Source organism: Nansenia antarctica (genome assembly GCF_963989245.1).
Source record: "Nansenia antarctica genome assembly, chromosome: 11".
Lineage (NCBI taxonomy): Eukaryota > Metazoa > Chordata > Actinopteri > Argentiniformes > Microstomatidae > Nansenia > Nansenia antarctica.
The window spans coordinates 17,052,913-17,071,805 of record NC_137681.1 but is presented as its reverse complement, the minus strand read 5'-3'; the positions used below and the strand labels follow the sequence as shown (position 1 = coordinate 17,071,805).

At 44.8% G+C, this 18,893-nt stretch overlaps 1 protein-coding gene across 1 annotated transcript; it reads left to right on the top strand.

Moving 5' to 3' along the window:
- Positions 1–4: 4 nt before the first annotated feature.
- LOC308167898 (uncharacterized protein) lies at positions 5–18,893 on the top strand (the record flags this gene model as incomplete). The annotated part of the gene is made up of 6 exons (XM_080542376.1): positions 5–18; positions 5,910–6,192; positions 6,688–7,989; positions 15,376–15,654; positions 16,150–17,451; positions 18,846–18,893. 6 exons carry the CDS (start codon positions 5–7, stop codon positions 18,891–18,893), a joined length of 3,228 nt encoding a protein of 1,075 aa, XP_080398502.1.

Below are 18,893 nucleotides of genomic sequence, written 5' to 3'. Positions count from 1 at the left end.
TAAGATGGCACAGACAAGGCTCGTCTGAAAGTAAAACATCAAAATATCGAGGGCATTAGTTATAAGTTACCCCTAATGGGCCAGCATCAGGTGCAAATGAAAAGTAACATTATTTTAAAAAAAATATTGACATACGGTCACTGAGTACTGCAGAGTACTATTTTTGTTGCTTTAATAAAGGCTGGCAGTCTTTAATTTAACTGTTGTTGGTGTGGACTATATACTGGGGAGGTATTTGAATGAATGAATGAATGAATGGTCTTTATTGTCATTGCTACAGTACAGGTACCAAACAACGAAATTTAGGAGGGGTGGCTCCCCTGGTGTTAGGAAAAAAAAATATATATATATATATAATATTCAGGGGTCAAAAAATGTATACAAATATCGGATCGGTATCGGTATCGCCGATACCCGAAGCCCAGGTATCGGTATCGGTAGTGAAAAAGTGGGATCGGGACATCCCTAGCTAAAATGTTGTCAGCGTTCATGGACCAAATTGGATGTGTCGATCCATGGCGCTTCCAATTTCCTCACGATAAAAAATTCTCGTTTTTTTCACACGTCCACCATTCGTATAGCAGAATTGATTACTTCTTTATAGACAGAACACTACTTCCCTTTGTCAAAAACGTAGAATATTCAACCATAATTGAATCTGACCATGCCCCAGTACTATTGGATCTGTCCTTCCCACTTAACTACTCTGACCGCGCTCCATGGAGACTTGATACCACACTACTAACAGATAAAGAATTCTGCCAAATGATTTCAACTGCCATAGACAATTTCTTGGAAACCAATAGGGACGACACTGTTTCTCCCTCCCTGCTCTGGCAGACCCTTAAAGTAGTAATAAGGGGGGACATTATTGCATACACATCTAGGCTGAACAAAGCTAGGAGGCAAGAACAGGAGCAACTTCTCAACTCAATGATTGACATAGATCATCAATACTCTGACTCTCCCACCCCGGAGCTTTACAAAAATAAGCTGAATCTCAAAGCCAAATACGAGTTATTAACATCCGATAAGACAGAACGTATGCTGCTGAAATCACGAGGCTTTGTTTATGAGCATGGGGAAAAGGCTGGTAGAATGTTAGCGCATCAATTAAAATGTAAATCCTCTGACCAACAGATTCCACAAATTAAAAGAGAAAATGGGGAGCTTACAACTGACCCCCTCGAAATCAATGAGACTTTTAGGGCATTTTATTCCAAATTGTACACTTCTGAGGCACCCAATGATGATACCAATATGCAACATTTCTTCACAAATTTAAATGCCCCTGTTATCAACCCTGTTCATAAAGCAGAACTTGAACTACCCTTCCAAGACACCGACATTTATAATGCAATCACAGCTATGCAAAGTAGTAAGGCCCCGGGCCCTGATGGATACCCCATCGAATTCTACAAAAAATTCTCAACCAAATTAACTCCGCTCATCTTAGAAATGTTCAATGACTCAATGGATAATGAGGCCCTGCCACAGACGCTAACAGAGGCATTCATAACCCTTTTACCGAAACCAGGGAAAGACAGAACGGAGTGTGGTTCACATCGCCCCATCTCGCTGCTCAACAGCGATGTCAAGATATTAGCTAAAGCACTCGCCCGGCGTCTAGAGTCCGTCACAGACGAGGTGATCTCCCCTGATCAAACTGGCTTCATGCTGGGCCGCCACTCATTCTCTAACATCCGAAACCTTCTAAATGTCGTACATTCTCCTACGTCCGAGGAGGTACCTGAGGTGGTTCTCTCCCTGGATGCGGAGAAGGCTCTTGACAGAGTGGAGTGGGCGTACTTATTTGAATGTCTGAAAGCTTTTGGCTTTGGACCCACTTTTATTGCATGGATCAGACTACTATACTCATCTCCTAAGGCAGGGGTCGGCAATTAGGTTTGGCCTCGGGCCAATTTTTTTTTGAGCCACTAGATGGCGGGCCCGAACATAATCAAAGGCTAATTTAAGTAATTGATTGTTTTAAAATGTGACACGTTCTAATGCTTTGACTTTTCTTTCGACTGTACACATCGCTAGTCAACTAACACAGCTTGTTTTGTGAACCTGCTAACAATGTAAAGTAGTGTTCTAGTTAACTAGGTAGCTGTCCAATCCATTATGTTGCAGTATTTTGGCTTGATTAGCGAGTTTGTGTTGTGATTCTCAACAACGTTGAAACGTAGTTTCACACTTTTCCATATTTTTGAATAATAAATGTGTGGACTGACGATGTAGCGTAGCCTAACTTATTCTAATAATTATGTAACAGTTTCATTCTGATAATTATTCCCCCCTCCTCCCAGACAAGGTCACATTATTATTATTGGATTGGTTGTTTGCGTGCCGGGTGAAGTTAGCCAAACATTTAACCTGCTAGCAAGAGAAACATAATGTCACTCTCCAAAGGTCTAAAGAGGAAAGTTGACGGTGGAAACAGGGCATTTAAAGAGGAATGGACAGCGAACTATACGTTCATCCTACCTGGTTTCATCAATGCAAAGCCGTTGTGAGAGACATTTTCCGTGCTCACAATGTTCCCTTTCTATACGCGAGTCGTCCTTTTCGTCAATGAATGCGATAAAGACGCACGAGAGGAATCGATGGATGCATAAAAACCTTGAGAACTGCCTGTGGATTAAAGTGACGTCAATATCACCAGATATCAAGCAAATACTGACCGATGGGAGATGCTTTTTGTTTGCGCCGATTTTGTTTTCAATGTTTTTCAGAAAATTAAACAGAATTTGCGTTGTTACTGTTCATATGTGTGTTGCAGTCACATATACGTAAACATTACGTTTGAATGGCTTACTGAGCTCGTGTTATTTTGTTCAAACCACACACGGTATGTCGGCTATTTCAGCACCGTGACGCGTTGTCCACCTGCTTATGATTCACTCTGAGGGGTTCAGCGTCAGTGCGCTTCGGTGCACCTTGCTGCCTGATTGTCTGTCCCTGTGTCATTCACTCTCAACATGGATAAAAGTACAATAAGCATTATTCAGGTGGAGTTCGATTCTCTATTCGGACATTATAGGCGCTATATGTGGGACTGTCGGTCCGATATTATTATAAAAAAATAAAAAAAATAAAAAATAAAAAGTGGATTCTCAAAATAATCTGCTGGGCCAAATATTATTGGTGACGGGCCAGCAATGGCCCACGGGCCGCCTATTGCCGACCCCTGTCCTAAGGCATCGGTAGTTACGAACGGGAAACGCTCCACATTTTTCTCATTGTCGAGAGGGACACGCCAGGGGTGCCCGCTGAGCCCACTCCTATTCTCATTCGCCATCGAACCTCTGTCTATCATGTTAAAATCTTCTCCAATAATAAATGGAATTTCTAGATGGGGGAAGGAACACAAGGTGGCGCTATATGCCGACGACTTACTGTTGTATGTATCTGAACCGGTGCAATGCATTTCCCATATAGTTCAGATGCTGCATAGATTTGGTAGCTTTTCGGGATACAAGATCAACCTCACTAAGAGCGAATGTTTTCCAGTGAACAACCTAGATCTCGCAATCCCACAATGTGACTTGCCCTTCCATTTGTCTAAATCTGGCTTCAAATATTTGGGAATTAATATTACACGGTCCTTCTCTAAACTACATGAAAAAAACTTCACGCCCCTTGTTAATAAATTAAAAGATGATTTACAGAAATGGAGGTCCATTAATTTATCACTGGCAGGGAAGATCAACTGTATTAAGCATTAAGATGAACGTTCTACCCCGATTCCTCTACCTTTTCCAATGTCTCCCTATATTCCTCCCAAAGTCCTTCTTCTCGTCCATAGATAAGTCCATATCATCTTTCATTTGGGGGGGGTAAAGTCCCTAGAATACAGAAAAGACTTCTACAGCGACATCGGTCCCAGGGCGGACTGGGCCTACCAAATTTGCTTTATTATCACTGGGCTGCCAATATTCAGAAAATCATATACTGGGTCCATTCACCACAGCCGTCTTGGTGCGAAATAGAAAATGAGTCATGTCTTTCAACATCCCTCTCCGCCTTGATTACCTCCAAACTCCCTCTATCTGCCCCACACTACACCTCTAACCCTGTTGTTGTTAATACATTACGAATATGGTCACAATTTCGACGCCACTTTGGTTTAAAAGATTTCTCCAACCTAGCCCCTATCTGCAATAACCACCTTTTTGTCCCCGCCAGAATAGACAATGCTTTCGCCTTATGGAAAAGACTCGGTCTCTCCAAATTTAAAGATCTCTATACTGAGGGCGTCTTCTCGACCTTTAATCACCTCTCTCAAAAATTCAACCTTCCCCGCTCAAGTTATTTTCGATACCTCCAGGTCCGACATTTCATTAAAAGTTTGGATCCAAACTTCCCAAATGCACCACAACCTTCTGCTATAGATGATATCCTCCAAATTCCTCCCAATCTAAAAGGCCTAATATCAAGTATTTACTCTAGCATATCATCCCTCGGAGACACTTCCCTCCACAAAATTAAAGAGAAATGGCAGGAGGAGCTAGGGGACGTAATACCCGATGACTCCTGGACTGAGGCTCTGACGAGAGTTAACGGGAGCACATCATGTGCTAGACTAGGCGTAATCCAATTTAAGGTCTTGCACCGAATTCACCTTTCCAAATCTAGGCTAGCCAGAATCTATCCTGACGTGGATGAGAATTGTAGCAGATGTCATAACGCTCCGGCAACGCTAACACACATGTTTTGGTCATGTCCCTTATTATTTGATTATTGGTCAGCAGTTTTCAGGACCCTCTCACAGGCACTAGATCTGAACCTGCAACCTAACGCCTACTCAGCTATCTTTGGCATAGCGCCAACTGACCAACAGATTATTAACAAGCATAAAGACATTGTGGCATTTGCCACTCTACTTGCTCGACGGAGGATTTTGCTTTGTTGGACATCCCCCAAACCACCGAATTCCTCCTTATGGTTGACTGACCTTATGCTTCACTTGAAACTTGAAAACATTAAATATACACTTAGGGGGTCCAAAGACCGCTTTTATTTCACCTGGAACCCAATAATATCCTATTTCAACAAACTAAAAACCCTCCCTGACAATGCAAGTGCGCTGGATGCTGAGTGATGACATATGTTGTGAATCTATTTATCAGGATAAACCCCTAGAGATACATCATCTCGTTCTAGAGAGGGACATATTACAATCATAACAGACATGGTATCACAGACCAACACGACCATCTCATCTATCCTCACTTACAAATGAATTGCACTTTATTTCTCTTTATCTCTTTGATTACTTACCTGTACTGTCTTCATTACCTATCACCACTGTTATTATTATTATTATTATTTATTGTTGTTTATTTATATCCTTCGTCCTGGGATGCACCACTTGGGATTTTGTGGGGGGGGGGGGGGGTTGGGACATGTTTGTGTTTTGTGTAAAAACAAACCAAAACTGAAAAGTATTATTTTTGTATATCTGTAACATCTCAATAAAAAGAAAGTAAAAAAATTATTTAAAAAAATAAAATAGAAACCATTAGACAAGGCGTTTTCAAGGCAAGCTCTTCTGTGTCAGGCAATTTAGAATGTTGAAGTTTTTCCAATTGTCCCATTGTGATGCAATAAGAAACTATTACAACATTTGCAACATTTGACAGTGCTACAAAAACACTGTGTGCATTGGCCATTGAGATAATATAGAGATATTGAGATATTGAAAGTACTGGGATTCATCTTAATTATGTATTTTCCAGTTTTGGATATACTGCCAATGCTGAGGTAGGTGTGGGATGCATTAAATGCTAATCAAATGTTGGTGGAACAACAGTCACAGTCACTTTCTGTAAGATTTCCCAAACATCAATACCTATGTTGTGTGTGCGTGTGCGTGCATATGTGCATGTGTGTTTATGTAACAGGGAGACTGAGGACCTGGACCTGAACATCCAGTGTGAGGCCTTTGAGGATTCCATGGCCGAGGATGCGGAGGAGATGGAGAGGGTGTACGGAGGCATCGACATGAGCAGTCACCAGGAGGTCTTCACCTCCCTCCTCACCAAAGTGAGCAGCTCCCCAGCCTCTGTCCAGCTGCTGTCCATCCTGCAGGCTCTGCTGCTGGTGGCTCCAGGACGGGGAGACGTGTGGCTGACCCTGGAGGCCCTGGCTGTCCGTGCCACTCTGCTGGCCCACGACTCACAAATGGACTCCGCTGAACGTTTGATGGAGCGCCTGCTCTCTTCCAAGAGACAACAGATCTCAGCCAGTCCCAAGACCAAGACCACCAACAGGGCAATCCAGACAGACTTGCTCGGCAGCACAACCAACCAATCAGACATGGCTTCCGTAACTCCCCCTCCTCCCCCTCCTCCCCCTCCACTTCCTGCTGCTACCCCAAACCCTCCTCCTCCCCCACCCCCACCCCTGCCAGGCACCACTTATGGTGCACCCCCACCACCTCCTCCTTTACCTGGGATGCCACCTCCTCCTCCACCACCTCTACCAGGGATGGGGCAGGGAGGTCCACCTCCTCCCCCTCCCCTGCCTGGTATGGGCCCCCCACCTCCCCCTCCCCTGCCTGGTATGGGCCCCCCACCTCCCCCTCCCCTGCCTGGTATGGGCCCCCCTCCCCCACCACCCCCTCCCCCAGGTATTGGAGGAGGTATTATTGTGCCCCAGAACGCTCCTCTCCCCAAGGCCAGCCGCTGTCCCACACTGCGCATGAAGAAGCTCAACTGGCAGAAGCTGCCCTCCAGAGTGGTGTCTGAAAGCCAATCCATGTGGTCGTCAGTGCAGTCTGATTCCCTGGAACCTGACTACTCCAGCATTGAGGAGCTCTTCTGTCTGCCAGTGACTGACTCAAAGGCCAAAAGTACCAACACTACGGTCAAACGAGAGCCCAAAGAGATATCCTTCATTGATGCCAAGAAAAATCTAGATTTGAACATATTCTTGAAGCAGTTCAGATGCTCACATAAAGACTTTGTAGCTATGATCCAAAATGGGGACCGTTCCAAGTTTGACGTCGAGGTGCTGAAACAGATGCAGACGTTACTGCCGGAGAAACATGAGATTGAGAACCTCAAGTCATACCAAGGGGAGATAGAGAAGCTGGCCGGTGTGGATCGGTTCTACCTCGAGCTCCTATCAGTTTCATGCTACACCATGAGGATCGAGTGCATGCTTCTCTGTGAGGAGACCCCTTCTGTGTTAAAGATGCTGCAACCCAAAGCTGAGCTGCTGGACGCAGCCTGTGAGAGTTTGAAGGAGAGCACCCGCCTTCCAAGTTTCTGCAAGCTCATACTTGACATTGGAAACTTCCTCAACTATGGGAGTCACATAGGCAATGCAGATGGCTTCAAGATCAGCACCTTGCTGAAGCTCACAGATACCAAAGCCAACAAGTCCCGTATCACATTGCTCCATCACATCCTGGAGGAGGCGGAGAAAACCCATGCTGACTTGCTGAACCTTCCGGATGATCTAGAGATCTGTGAAAAGGCTGCTAGAATAAATGTGGATTCTATTCAGGCAGAGTCGAGCTCACTGGTCAAACGGTTGAAGGGTTCTGAGAAAAAAGTGTCCTCTTCTTCTCAGGAGGATATCAAGCAGCAGTATCTCACTGCTATGAAGGGGAACCTGGAGGCCTGTGAGAAGCTGCAGGAGCTCTTTGCCTCCATCAAAAAGAAGAAGGAAGAGCTAGCAGAGTATCTGTGTGAGGACACGTCCCGCCTCTCACTAGAGGAGCTGTTCAACACCATCAAGACCTTCAGAGGACTCTTCCTTAAAGCAATCAAGGAAAACCAGACCTGGAGAGAGCAGGCCATCAAGGCAGAGAAGAGGAAGAAACAGCAAGAGGAGGATGACGCCAAGAGACCGAGGGGGGAGAACGGAAAAATAATTCGTAAAGCCCCCCCAGTCCAGGAGGAGGGCTGCATCATGTTGGACCACCTGTTGGCTATGATGAAGGGCAATGCACTAAGGAAGACCACCAGGGCCCAGGCAGACAGGGGCAGCCTGCCCTCTAATGACAAGAAAAGGGATAGCACCCAGCCTGAACATGCCAAGCTTGAGCGATCATCAGCCGTAGATACCCAATATGGCATAGAAGTGGACAAGGTGGCATCAACCATTCAGCAAGGATCGCAGGACAGACTGCCACACACAGGGGAGTCCACATCAGGCCTTCCAACAGGACTCAAACTGGATTAATCAGAGACCATCGCCCCCCTCAATCCTGGATTGGATCCCCTGCTCAAGGAGGGATCTTCAGAGAGAGATGAGGGCATCAGTGGCGGGCTGGCGGCTCCTGCCAAATCTCTCAGGGGGGGCAATTGTTGCGTTGATGGTTAAGGTGACACGTTCAAGGGTAAATTCACCTAAATCAGCGGGCTTAAATAAATTGACTCTCACAGCCAAAAAATAAATAATAAAAATAAAAAAAAGCTCTTTGGTCTTGCCCATTGTGGAGAGGTTGGGGTCTGATTGATTGAGTGTGTGGAGTGTGTCTTTTATAAAGGTAACGAGTTCAAACTGGTGCAGTTAATACAGGTAATGAGTGGAGAATAGGAGGGCTTCTTAAAGAAAAACTAACAGGTCTGTGAGAGCTGGAATTATTACTGGTTGGTAGGTGATCAAATACTTATTTCATACAATAAAATGCAAATTAATTATTTAAAAGTCATACAATGTGATTTTCTGGATTTTTGTTTTAGATTCCGTCTCTCACAGTTGAAGTGTACCTATGATAAAAATTACAGACCTCTACATTCTTTCTAAGTGGGAAAACCTGCAAAATCAGCAGTGTATCAAATACTTGTTCTCCCCACTGTAGTTACCGAAATAAAACACAGATCAAAAGATTTAATGTACGATTCAAGTAGCCGATGTCCTTGACAACTGGTAAATGTGGTGGAGCAGGATTTAGCTTCTCTGAGGAGTTAAGTAGAGAGAGCAGCCTGTGGCTGTGGAAAGGATTGGGCTTAAATTGAGGATACACTAAAACGTGAAACTGACAAGCGCCAAAAAAGCTCCCCTGCCAGTTCCTGCCAACAGAGACTTGTTGAGACCAGCGTGCAGGGGGTTGGCACGGGTTCACACCGAGGCTGGTTGAGGCAGAAATCGAAGGACGTCGTGTGTTTTTATATTCCTCATTCGATTCCATGCATTACAATAAGCCTGTCCACCGATTTTCTACCTCCATGGTTGGAACCACGAGACTAGACACTACATGGTCATGGATGTGCCTAGGGACACAGCAAGCATGACCAGGGAAAGTTGTCTCCACAGGACCTGAAGCACAAAGCACCAATTCAGTTCAAGAAAAGAGAAAGAGTAGAGAAATGTATGCTTGTTACACAGAAAGTGTTAAAAAATAAAACTGACGTCATAATCTGCCCTCTAGGGCCAGCATCAGGTGCAGATCAAGCGTCAAGGGGGTTACTATCAGAGAATAGTGGCTTTAAGATGGCACAGACAAGGCTCGTCTGAAAGTAAAACATCAAAATATCGAGGGCATTAGTTATAAGTTACCCCTAATGGGCCAGCATCAGGTGCAAATGAAAAGTAACATTATTTTAAAAAAAATATTGACATACGGTCACTGAGTACTGCAGAGTACTATTTTTGTTGCTTTAATAAAGGCTGGCAGTCTTTAATTTAACTGTTGTTGGTGTGGACTATATACTGGGGAGGTATTTGAATGAATGAATGGTCTTTATTGTCATTGCTACAGTACAGGTACCAAACAACGAAATTTAGGAGGGGTGGCTCCCCTGGTGTTAGGAAGAAAAAAAATATATATATATATATAATATTCAGGGGTCAAAAAATGTATACAAATATCGGATCGGTATCGGTATCGCCGATACCCGAAGCCCAGGTATCGGTATCGGTATCGGTAGTGAAAAAGTGGGATCGGGACATCCCTAGCTAAAATGTTGTCAGCGTTCATGGACCAAATTGGATGTGTCGATCCATGGCGCTTCCAATTTCCTCACGATAAAAAATTCTCGTTTTTTTCACACGTCCACCATTCGTATAGCAGAATTGATTACTTCTTTATAGACAGAACACTACTTCCCTTTGTCAAAAACGTAGAATATTCAACCATAATTGAATCTGACCATGCCCCAGTACTATTGGATCTGTCCTTCCCACTTAACTACTCTGACCGCGCTCCATGGAGACTTGATACCACACTACTAACAGATAAAGAATTCTGCCAAATGATTTCAACTGCCATAGACAATTTCTTGGAAACCAATAGGGACGACACTGTTTCTCCCTCCCTGCTCTGGCAGACCCTTAAAGTAGTAATAAGGGGGGACATTATTGCATACACATCTAGGCTGAACAAAGCTAGGAGGCAAGAACAGGAGCAACTTCTCAACTCAATGATTGACATAGATCATCAATACTCTGACTCTCCCACCCCGGAGCTTTACAAAAATAAGCTGAATCTCAAAGCCAAATACGAGTTATTAACATCCGATAAGACAGAACGTATGCTGCTGAAATCACGAGGCTTTGTTTATGAGCATGGGGAAAAGGCTGGTAGAATGTTAGCGCATCAATTAAAATGTAAATCCTCTGACCAACAGATTCCACAAATTAAAAGAGAAAATGGGGAGCTTACAACTGACCCCCTCGAAATCAATGAGACTTTTAGGGCATTTTATTCCAAATTGTACACTTCTGAGGCACCCAATGATGATACCAATATGCAACATTTCTTCACAAATTTAAATGCCCCTGTTATCAACCCTGTTCATAAAGCAGAACTTGAACTACCCTTCCAAGACACCGACATTTATAATGCAATCACAGCTATGCAAAGTAGTAAGGCCCCGGGCCCTGATGGATACCCCATCGAATTCTACAAAAAATTCTCAACCAAATTAACTCCGCTCATCTTAGAAATGTTCAATGACTCAATGGATAATGAGGCCCTGCCACAGACGCTAACAGAGGCATTCATAACCCTTTTACCGAAACCAGGGAAAGACAGAACGGAGTGTGGTTCACATCGCCCCATCTCGCTGCTCAACAGCGATGTCAAGATATTAGCTAAAGCACTCGCCCGGCGTCTAGAGTCCGTCACAGACGAGGTGATCTCCCCTGATCAAACTGGCTTCATGCTGGGCCGCCACTCATTCTCTAACATCCGAAACCTTCTAAATGTCGTACATTCTCCTACGTCCGAGGAGGTACCTGAGGTGGTTCTCTCCCTGGATGCGGAGAAGGCTTTTGACAGAGTGGAGTGGGCGTACTTATTTGAATGTCTGAAAGCTTTTGGCTTTGGACCCACTTTTATTGCATGGATCAGACTACTATACTCATCTCCTAAGGCAGGGGTCGGCAATTAGGTTTGGCCTCGGGCCAATTTTTTTTTGAGCCACTAGATGGCGGGCCCGAACATAATCAAAGGCTAATTTAAGTAATTGATTGTTTTAAAATGTGACACGTTCTAATGCTTTGACTTTTCTTTCGACTGTACACATCGCTAGTCAACTAACACAGCTTGTTTTGTGAACCTGCTAACAATGTAAAGTAGTGTTCTAGTTAACTAGGTAGCTGTCCAATCCATTATGTTGCAGTATTTTGGCTTGATTAGCGAGTTTGTGTTGTGATTCTCAACAACGTTGAAACGTAGTTTCACACTTTTCCATATTTTTGAATAATAAATGTGTGGACTGACGATGTAGCGTAGCCTAACTTATTCTAATAATTATGTAACAGTTTCATTCTGATAATTATTCCCCCCTCCTCCCAGACAAGGTCACATTATTATTATTGGATTGGTTGTTTGCGTGCCGGGTGAAGTTAGCCAAACATTTAACCTGCTAGCAAGAGAAACATAATGTCACTCTCCAAAGGTCTAAAGAGGAAAGTTGACGGTGGAAACAGGGCATTTAAAGAAGAATGGACAGCGAACTATACGTTCATCCTACCTGGTTTCATCAATGCAAAGCCGTTGTGAGAGACATTTTCCGTGCTCACAATGTTCCCTTTCTATACGCGAGTCGTCCTTTTCGTCAATGAATGCGATAAAGACGCACGAGAGGAATCGATGGATGCATAAAAACCTTGAGAACTGCCTGTGGATTAAAGTGACGTCAATATCACCAGATATCAAGCAAATACTGACCGATGGGAGATGCTTTTTGTTTGCGCCGATTTTGTTTTCAATGTTTTTCAGAAAATTAAACAGAATTTGCGTTGTTACTGTTCATATGTGTGTTGCAGTCACATATACGTAAACATTACGTTTGAATGGCTTACTGAGCTCGTGTTATTTTGTTCAAACCACACACGGTATGTCGGCTATTTCAGCACCGTGACGCGTTGTCCACCTGCTTATGATTCACTCTGAGGGGTTCAGCGTCAGTGCGCTTCGGTGCACCTTGCTGCCTGATTGTCTGTCCCTGTGTCATTCACTCTCAACATGGATAAAAGTACAATAAGCATTATTCAGGTGGAGTTCGATTCTCTATTCGGACATTATAGGCGCTATATGTGGGACTGTCGGTCCGATATTATTATAAAAAAATAAAAAAAATAAAAAATAAAAAGTGGATTCTCAAAATAATCTGCTGGGCCAAATATTATTGGTGACGGGCCAGCAATGGCCCACGGGCCGCCTATTGCCGACCCCTGTCCTAAGGCATCGGTAGTTACGAACGGGAAACGCTCCACATTTTTCTCATTGTCGAGAGGGACACGCCAGGGGTGCCCGCTGAGCCCACTCCTATTCTCATTCGCCATCGAACCTCTGTCTATCATGTTAAAATCTTCTCCAATAATAAATGGAATTTCTAGATGGGGGAAGGAACACAAGGTGGCGCTATATGCCGACGACTTACTGTTGTATGTATCTGAACCGGTGCAATGCATTTCCCATATAGTTCAGATGCTGCATAGATTTGGTAGCTTTTCGGGATACAAGATCAACCTCACTAAGAGCGAATGTTTTCCAGTGAACAACCTAGATCTCGCAATCCCACAATGTGACTTGCCCTTCCATTTGTCTAAATCTGGCTTCAAATATTTGGGAATTAATATTACACGGTCCTTCTCTAAACTACATGAAAAAAACTTCACGCCCCTTGTTAATAAATTAAAAGATGATTTACAGAAATGGAGGTCCATTAATTTATCACTGGCAGGGAAGATCAACTGTATTAAGCATTAAGATGAACGTTCTACCCCGATTCCTCTACCTTTTCCAATGTCTCCCTATATTCCTCCCAAAGTCCTTCTTCTCGTCCATAGATAAGTCCATATCATCTTTCATTTGGGGGGGGTAAAGTCCCTAGAATACAGAAAAGACTTCTACAGCGACATCGGTCCCAGGGCGGACTGGGCCTACCAAATTTGCTTTATTATCACTGGGCTGCCAATATTCAGAAAATCATATACTGGGTCCATTCACCACAGCCGTCTTGGTGCGAAATAGAAAATGAGTCATGTCTTTCAACATCCCTCTCCGCCTTGATTACCTCCAAACTCCCTCTATCTGCCCCCACACTACACCTCTAACCCTGTTGTTGTTAATACATTACGAATATGGTCACAATTTCGACGCCACTTTGGTTTAAAAGATTTCTCCAACCTAGCCCCTATCTGCAATAACCACCTTTTTGTCCCCGCCAGAATAGACAATGCTTTCGCCTTATGGAAAAGACTCGGTCTCTCCAAATTTAAAGATCTCTATACTGAGGGCGTCTTCTCGACCTTTAATCACCTCTCTCAAAAATTCAACCTTCCCCGCTCAAGTTATTTTCGATACCTCCAGGTCCGACATTTCATTAAAAGTTTGGATCCAAACTTCCCAAATGCACCACAACCTTCTGCTATAGATGATATCCTCCAAATTCCTCCCAATCTAAAAGGCCTAATATCAAGTATTTACTCTAGCATATCATCCCTCGGAGACACTTCCCTCCACAAAATTAAAGAGAAATGGCAGGAGGAGCTAGGGGACGTAATACCCGATGACTCCTGGACTGAGGCTCTGACGAGAGTTAACGGGAGCACATCATGTGCTAGACTAGGCGTAATCCAATTTAAGGTCTTGCACCGAATTCACCTTTCCAAATCTAGGCTAGCCAGAATCTATCCTGACGTGGATGAGAATTGTAGCAGATGTCATAACGCTCCGGCAACGCTAACACACATGTTTTGGTCATGTCCCTTATTATTTGATTAGTGGTCAGCAGTTTTCAGGACCCTCTCACAGGCACTAGATCTGAACCTGCAACCTAACGCCTACTCAGCTATCTTTGGCATAGCGCCAACTGACCAACAGATTATTAACAAGCATAAAGACATTGTGGCATTTGCCACTCTACTTGCTCGACGGAGGATTTTGCTTTGTTGGACATCCCCCAAACCACCGAATTCCTCCTTATGGTTGACTGACCTTATGCTTCACTTGAAACTTGAAAAGATTAAATATACACTTAGGGGGTCCAAAGACCGCTTTTATTTCACCTGGAACCCAATAATATCCTATTTCAACAAACTAAAAACCCTCCCTGACAATGCAAGTGCGCTGGATGCTGAGTGATGACATATGTTGTGAATCTATTTATCAGGATAAACCCCTAGAGATACATCATCTCGTTCTAGAGAGGGACATATTACAATCATAACAGACATGGTATCACAGACCAACACGACCATCTCATCTATCCTCACTTACAAATGAATTGCACTTTATTTCTCTTTATCTCTTTGATTACTTACCTGTACTGTCTTCATTACCTATCACCACTGTTATTATTATTATTATTATTATTTATTGTTGTTTATTTATATCCTTCGTCCTGGGATGCACCACTTGGGATTTTGTGGGGGGGGGGGGGGGGGGGGGGGGTTGGGACATGTTTGTGTTTTGTGTAAAAACAAACCAAAACTGAAAAGTATTATTTTTGTATATCTGTAACATCTCAATAAAAAGAAAGTAAAAAAATTATTTTAAAAAATAAAATAGAAACCATTAGACAAGGCGTTTTCAAGGCAAGCTCTTCTGTGTCAGGCAATTTAGAATGTTGAAGTTTTTCCAATTGTCCCATTGTGATGCAATAAGAAACTATTACAACATTTGCAACATTTGACAGTGCTACAAAAACACTGTGTGCATTGGCCATTGAGATAATATAGAGATATTGAGATATTGAAAGTACTGGGATTCATCTTAATTATGTATTTTCCAGTTTTGGATATACTGCCAATGCTGAGGTAGGTGTGGGATGCATTAAATGCTAATCAAATGTTGGTGGAACAACAGTCACAGTCACTTTCTGTAAGATTTCCCAAACATCAATACCTATGTTGTGTGTGCGTGTGCGTGCATATGTGCATGTGTGTTTATGTAACAGGGAGACTGAGGACCTGGACCTGAACATCCAGTGTGAGGCCTTTGAGGATTCCATGGCCGAGGATGCGGAGGAGATGGAGAGGGTGTACGGAGGCATCGACATGAGCAGTCACCAGGAGGTCTTCACCTCCCTCCTCACCAAAGTGAGCAGCTCCCCAGCCTCTGTCCAGCTGCTGTCCATCCTGCAGGCTCTGCTGCTGGTGGCTCCAGGACGGGGAGACGTGTGGCTGACCCTGGAGGCCCTGGCTGTCCGTGCCACTCTGCTGGCCCACGACTCACAAATGGACTCCGCTGAACGTTTGATGGAGCGCCTGCTCTCTTCCAAGAGACAACAGATCTCAGCCAGTCCCAAGACCAAGACCACCAACAGGGCAATCCAGACAGACTTGCTCGGCAGCACAACCAACCAATCAGACATGGCTTCCGTAACTCCCCCTCCTCCCCCTCCTCCCCCTCCACTTCCTGCTGCTACCCCAAACCCTCCTCCTCCCCCACCCCCACCCCTGCCAGGCACCACTTATGGTGCACCCCCACCACCTCCTCCTTTACCTGGGATGCCACCTCCTCCTCCACCACCTCTACCAGGGATGGGGCAGGGAGGTCCACCTCCTCCCCCTCCCCTGCCTGGTATGGGCCCCCCACCTCCCCCTCCCCTGCCTGGTATGGGCCCCCCACCTCCCCCTCCCCTGCCTGGTATGGGCCCCCCTCCCCCACCACCCCCTCCCCCAGGTATTGGAGGAGGTATTATTGTGCCCCAGAACGCTCCTCTCCCCAAGGCCAGCCGCTGTCCCACACTGCGCATGAAGAAGCTCAACTGGCAGAAGCTGCCCTCCAGAGTGGTGTCTGAAAGCCAATCCATGTGGTCGTCAGTGCAGTCTGATTCCCTGGAACCTGACTACTCCAGCATTGAGGAGCTCTTCTGTCTGCCAGTGACTGACTCAAAGGCCAAAAGTACCAACACTACGGTCAAACGAGAGCCCAAAGAGATATCCTTCATTGATGCCAAGAAAAATCTAGATTTGAACATATTCTTGAAGCAGTTCAGATGCTCACATAAAGACTTTGTAGCTATGATCCAAAATGGGGACCGTTCCAAGTTTGACGTCGAGGTGCTGAAACAGATGCAGACGTTACTGCCGGAGAAACATGAGATTGAGAACCTCAAGTCATACCAAGGGGAGATAGAGAAGCTGGCCGGTGTGGATCGGTTCTACCTCGAGCTCCTATCAGTTTCATGCTACACCATGAGGATCGAGTGCATGCTTCTCTGTGAGGAGACCCCTTCTGTGTTAAAGATGCTGCAACCCAAAGCTGAGCTGCTGGACGCAGCCTGTGAGAGTTTGAAGGAGAGCACCCGCCTTCCAAGTTTCTGCAAGCTCATACTTGACATTGGAAACTTCCTCAACTATGGGAGTCACATAGGCAATGCAGATGGCTTCAAGATCAGCACCTTGCTGAAGCTCACAGATACCAAAGCCAACAAGTCCCGTATCACATTGCTCCATCACATCCTGGAGGAGGCGGAGAAAACCCATGCTGACTTGCTGAACCTTCCGGATGATCTAGAGATCTGTGAAAAGGCTGCTAGAATAAATGTGGATTCTATTCAGGCAGAGTCGAGCTCACTGGTCAAACGGTTGAAGGGTTCTGAGAAAAAAGTGTCCTCTTCTTCTCAGGAGGATATCAAGCAGCAGTATCTCACTGCTATGAAGGGGAACCTGGAGGCCTGTGAGAAGCTGCAGGAGCTCTTTGCCTCCATCAAAAAGAAGAAGGAAGAGCTAGCAGAGTATCTGTGTGAGGACACGTCCCGCCTCTCACTAGAGGAGCTGTTCAACACCATCAAGACCTTCAGAGGACTCTTCCTTAAAGCAATCAAGGAAAACCAGACCTGGAGAGAGCAGGCCATCAAGGCAGAGAAGAGGAAGAAACAGCAAGAGGAGGATGACGCCAAGAGACCGAGGGGGGAGAACGGAAAAATAATTCGTAAAGCCCCCCCAGTCCAGGAGGAGGGCTGCATCATGTTGGACCACCTGTTGGCTATGATGAAGGGCAATGCACTAAGGAAGACCACCAGGGCCCAGGCAGACAGGGGCAGCCTGCCCTCTAATGACAAGAAAAGGGATAGCACCCAGCCTGAACATGCCAAGCTTGAGCGATCATCAGCCGTAGATACCCAATATGGCATAGAAGTGGACAAGGTGGCATCAACCATTCAGCAAGGATCGCAGGACAGACTGCCACACACAGGGGAGTCCACATCAGGCCTTCCAACAGGACTCAAACTGGATTAATCAGAGACCATCGCCCCCCTCAATCCTGGATTGGATCCCCTGCTCAAGGAGGGATCTTCAGAGAGAGATGAGGGCATCAGTGGCGGCTCCTGCCAAATCTCTCAGGGGGGGCAATTGTTGCGTTGATGGTTAAGGTGACACGTTCAAGGGTAAATTCACCTAAATCAGCGGGCTTAAATAAATTGACTCTCACAGCCAAAAAATAAATAATAAAAATAAAAAAAAGCTCTTTGGTCTTGCCCATTGTGGAGAGGTTGGGGTCTGATTGATTGAGTGTGTGGAGTGTGTCTTTTATAAAGGTAACGAGTTCAAACTGGTGCAGTTAATACAGGTAATGAGTGGAGAATAGGAGGGCTTCTTAAAGAAAAACTAACAGGTCTGTGAGAGCTGGAATTATTACTGGTTGGTAGGTGATCAAATACTTATTTCATACAATAAAATGCAAATTAATTATTTAAAAGTCATACAATGTGATTTTCTGGATTTTTGTTTTAGATTCCGTCTCTCACAGTTGAAGTGTACCTATGATAAAAATTACAGACCTCTACATTCTTTCTAAGTGGGAAAACCTGCAAAATCAGCAGTGTATCAAATACTTGTTCTCCCCACTGTAGTTACCGAAATAAAACACAGATCAAAAGATTTAATGTACGATTCAAGTAGCCGATGTCCTTGACAACTGGTAAATGTGGTGGAGCAGGATTTAGCTTCTCTGAGGAGTTAAGTAGAGAGAGCAGCCTGTGGCTGTGGAAAGGATTGGGCTTAAATTGAGGATATACTAAAACGTGAAACTGACAAGCGCCAAAAAAGCTCCCCTGCCAGTTCCTGCCAACAGAGACTTGTTGAGACCAGCGTGCAGGGGGTTGGCACGGGTTCACACCGAGGCTGGTTGAGGCAGAAATCGAAGGACGTCGTGTGTTTTTATATTCCTCATTCGATTCCATGCATTACAATAAGCCTGTCCACCGATTTTCTACCTCCATGGTTGGAACCACGAGACTAGACACTACATGGTCATGGATGTGCCTAGGGACACAGCAAGCATGACCAGGGAAAGTTGTCTCCACAGGACCTGAAGCACAAAGCACCAATTCAGTTCAAGAAAAGAGAAAGAGTAGAGAAATGTATGCTTGTTACACAGAAAGTGTTAAAAAATAAAACTGACGTCATAATCTGCCCTCTAGGGCCAGCATCAGGTGCAGATCAAGCGTCAAGGGGGTTACTATCGTTGA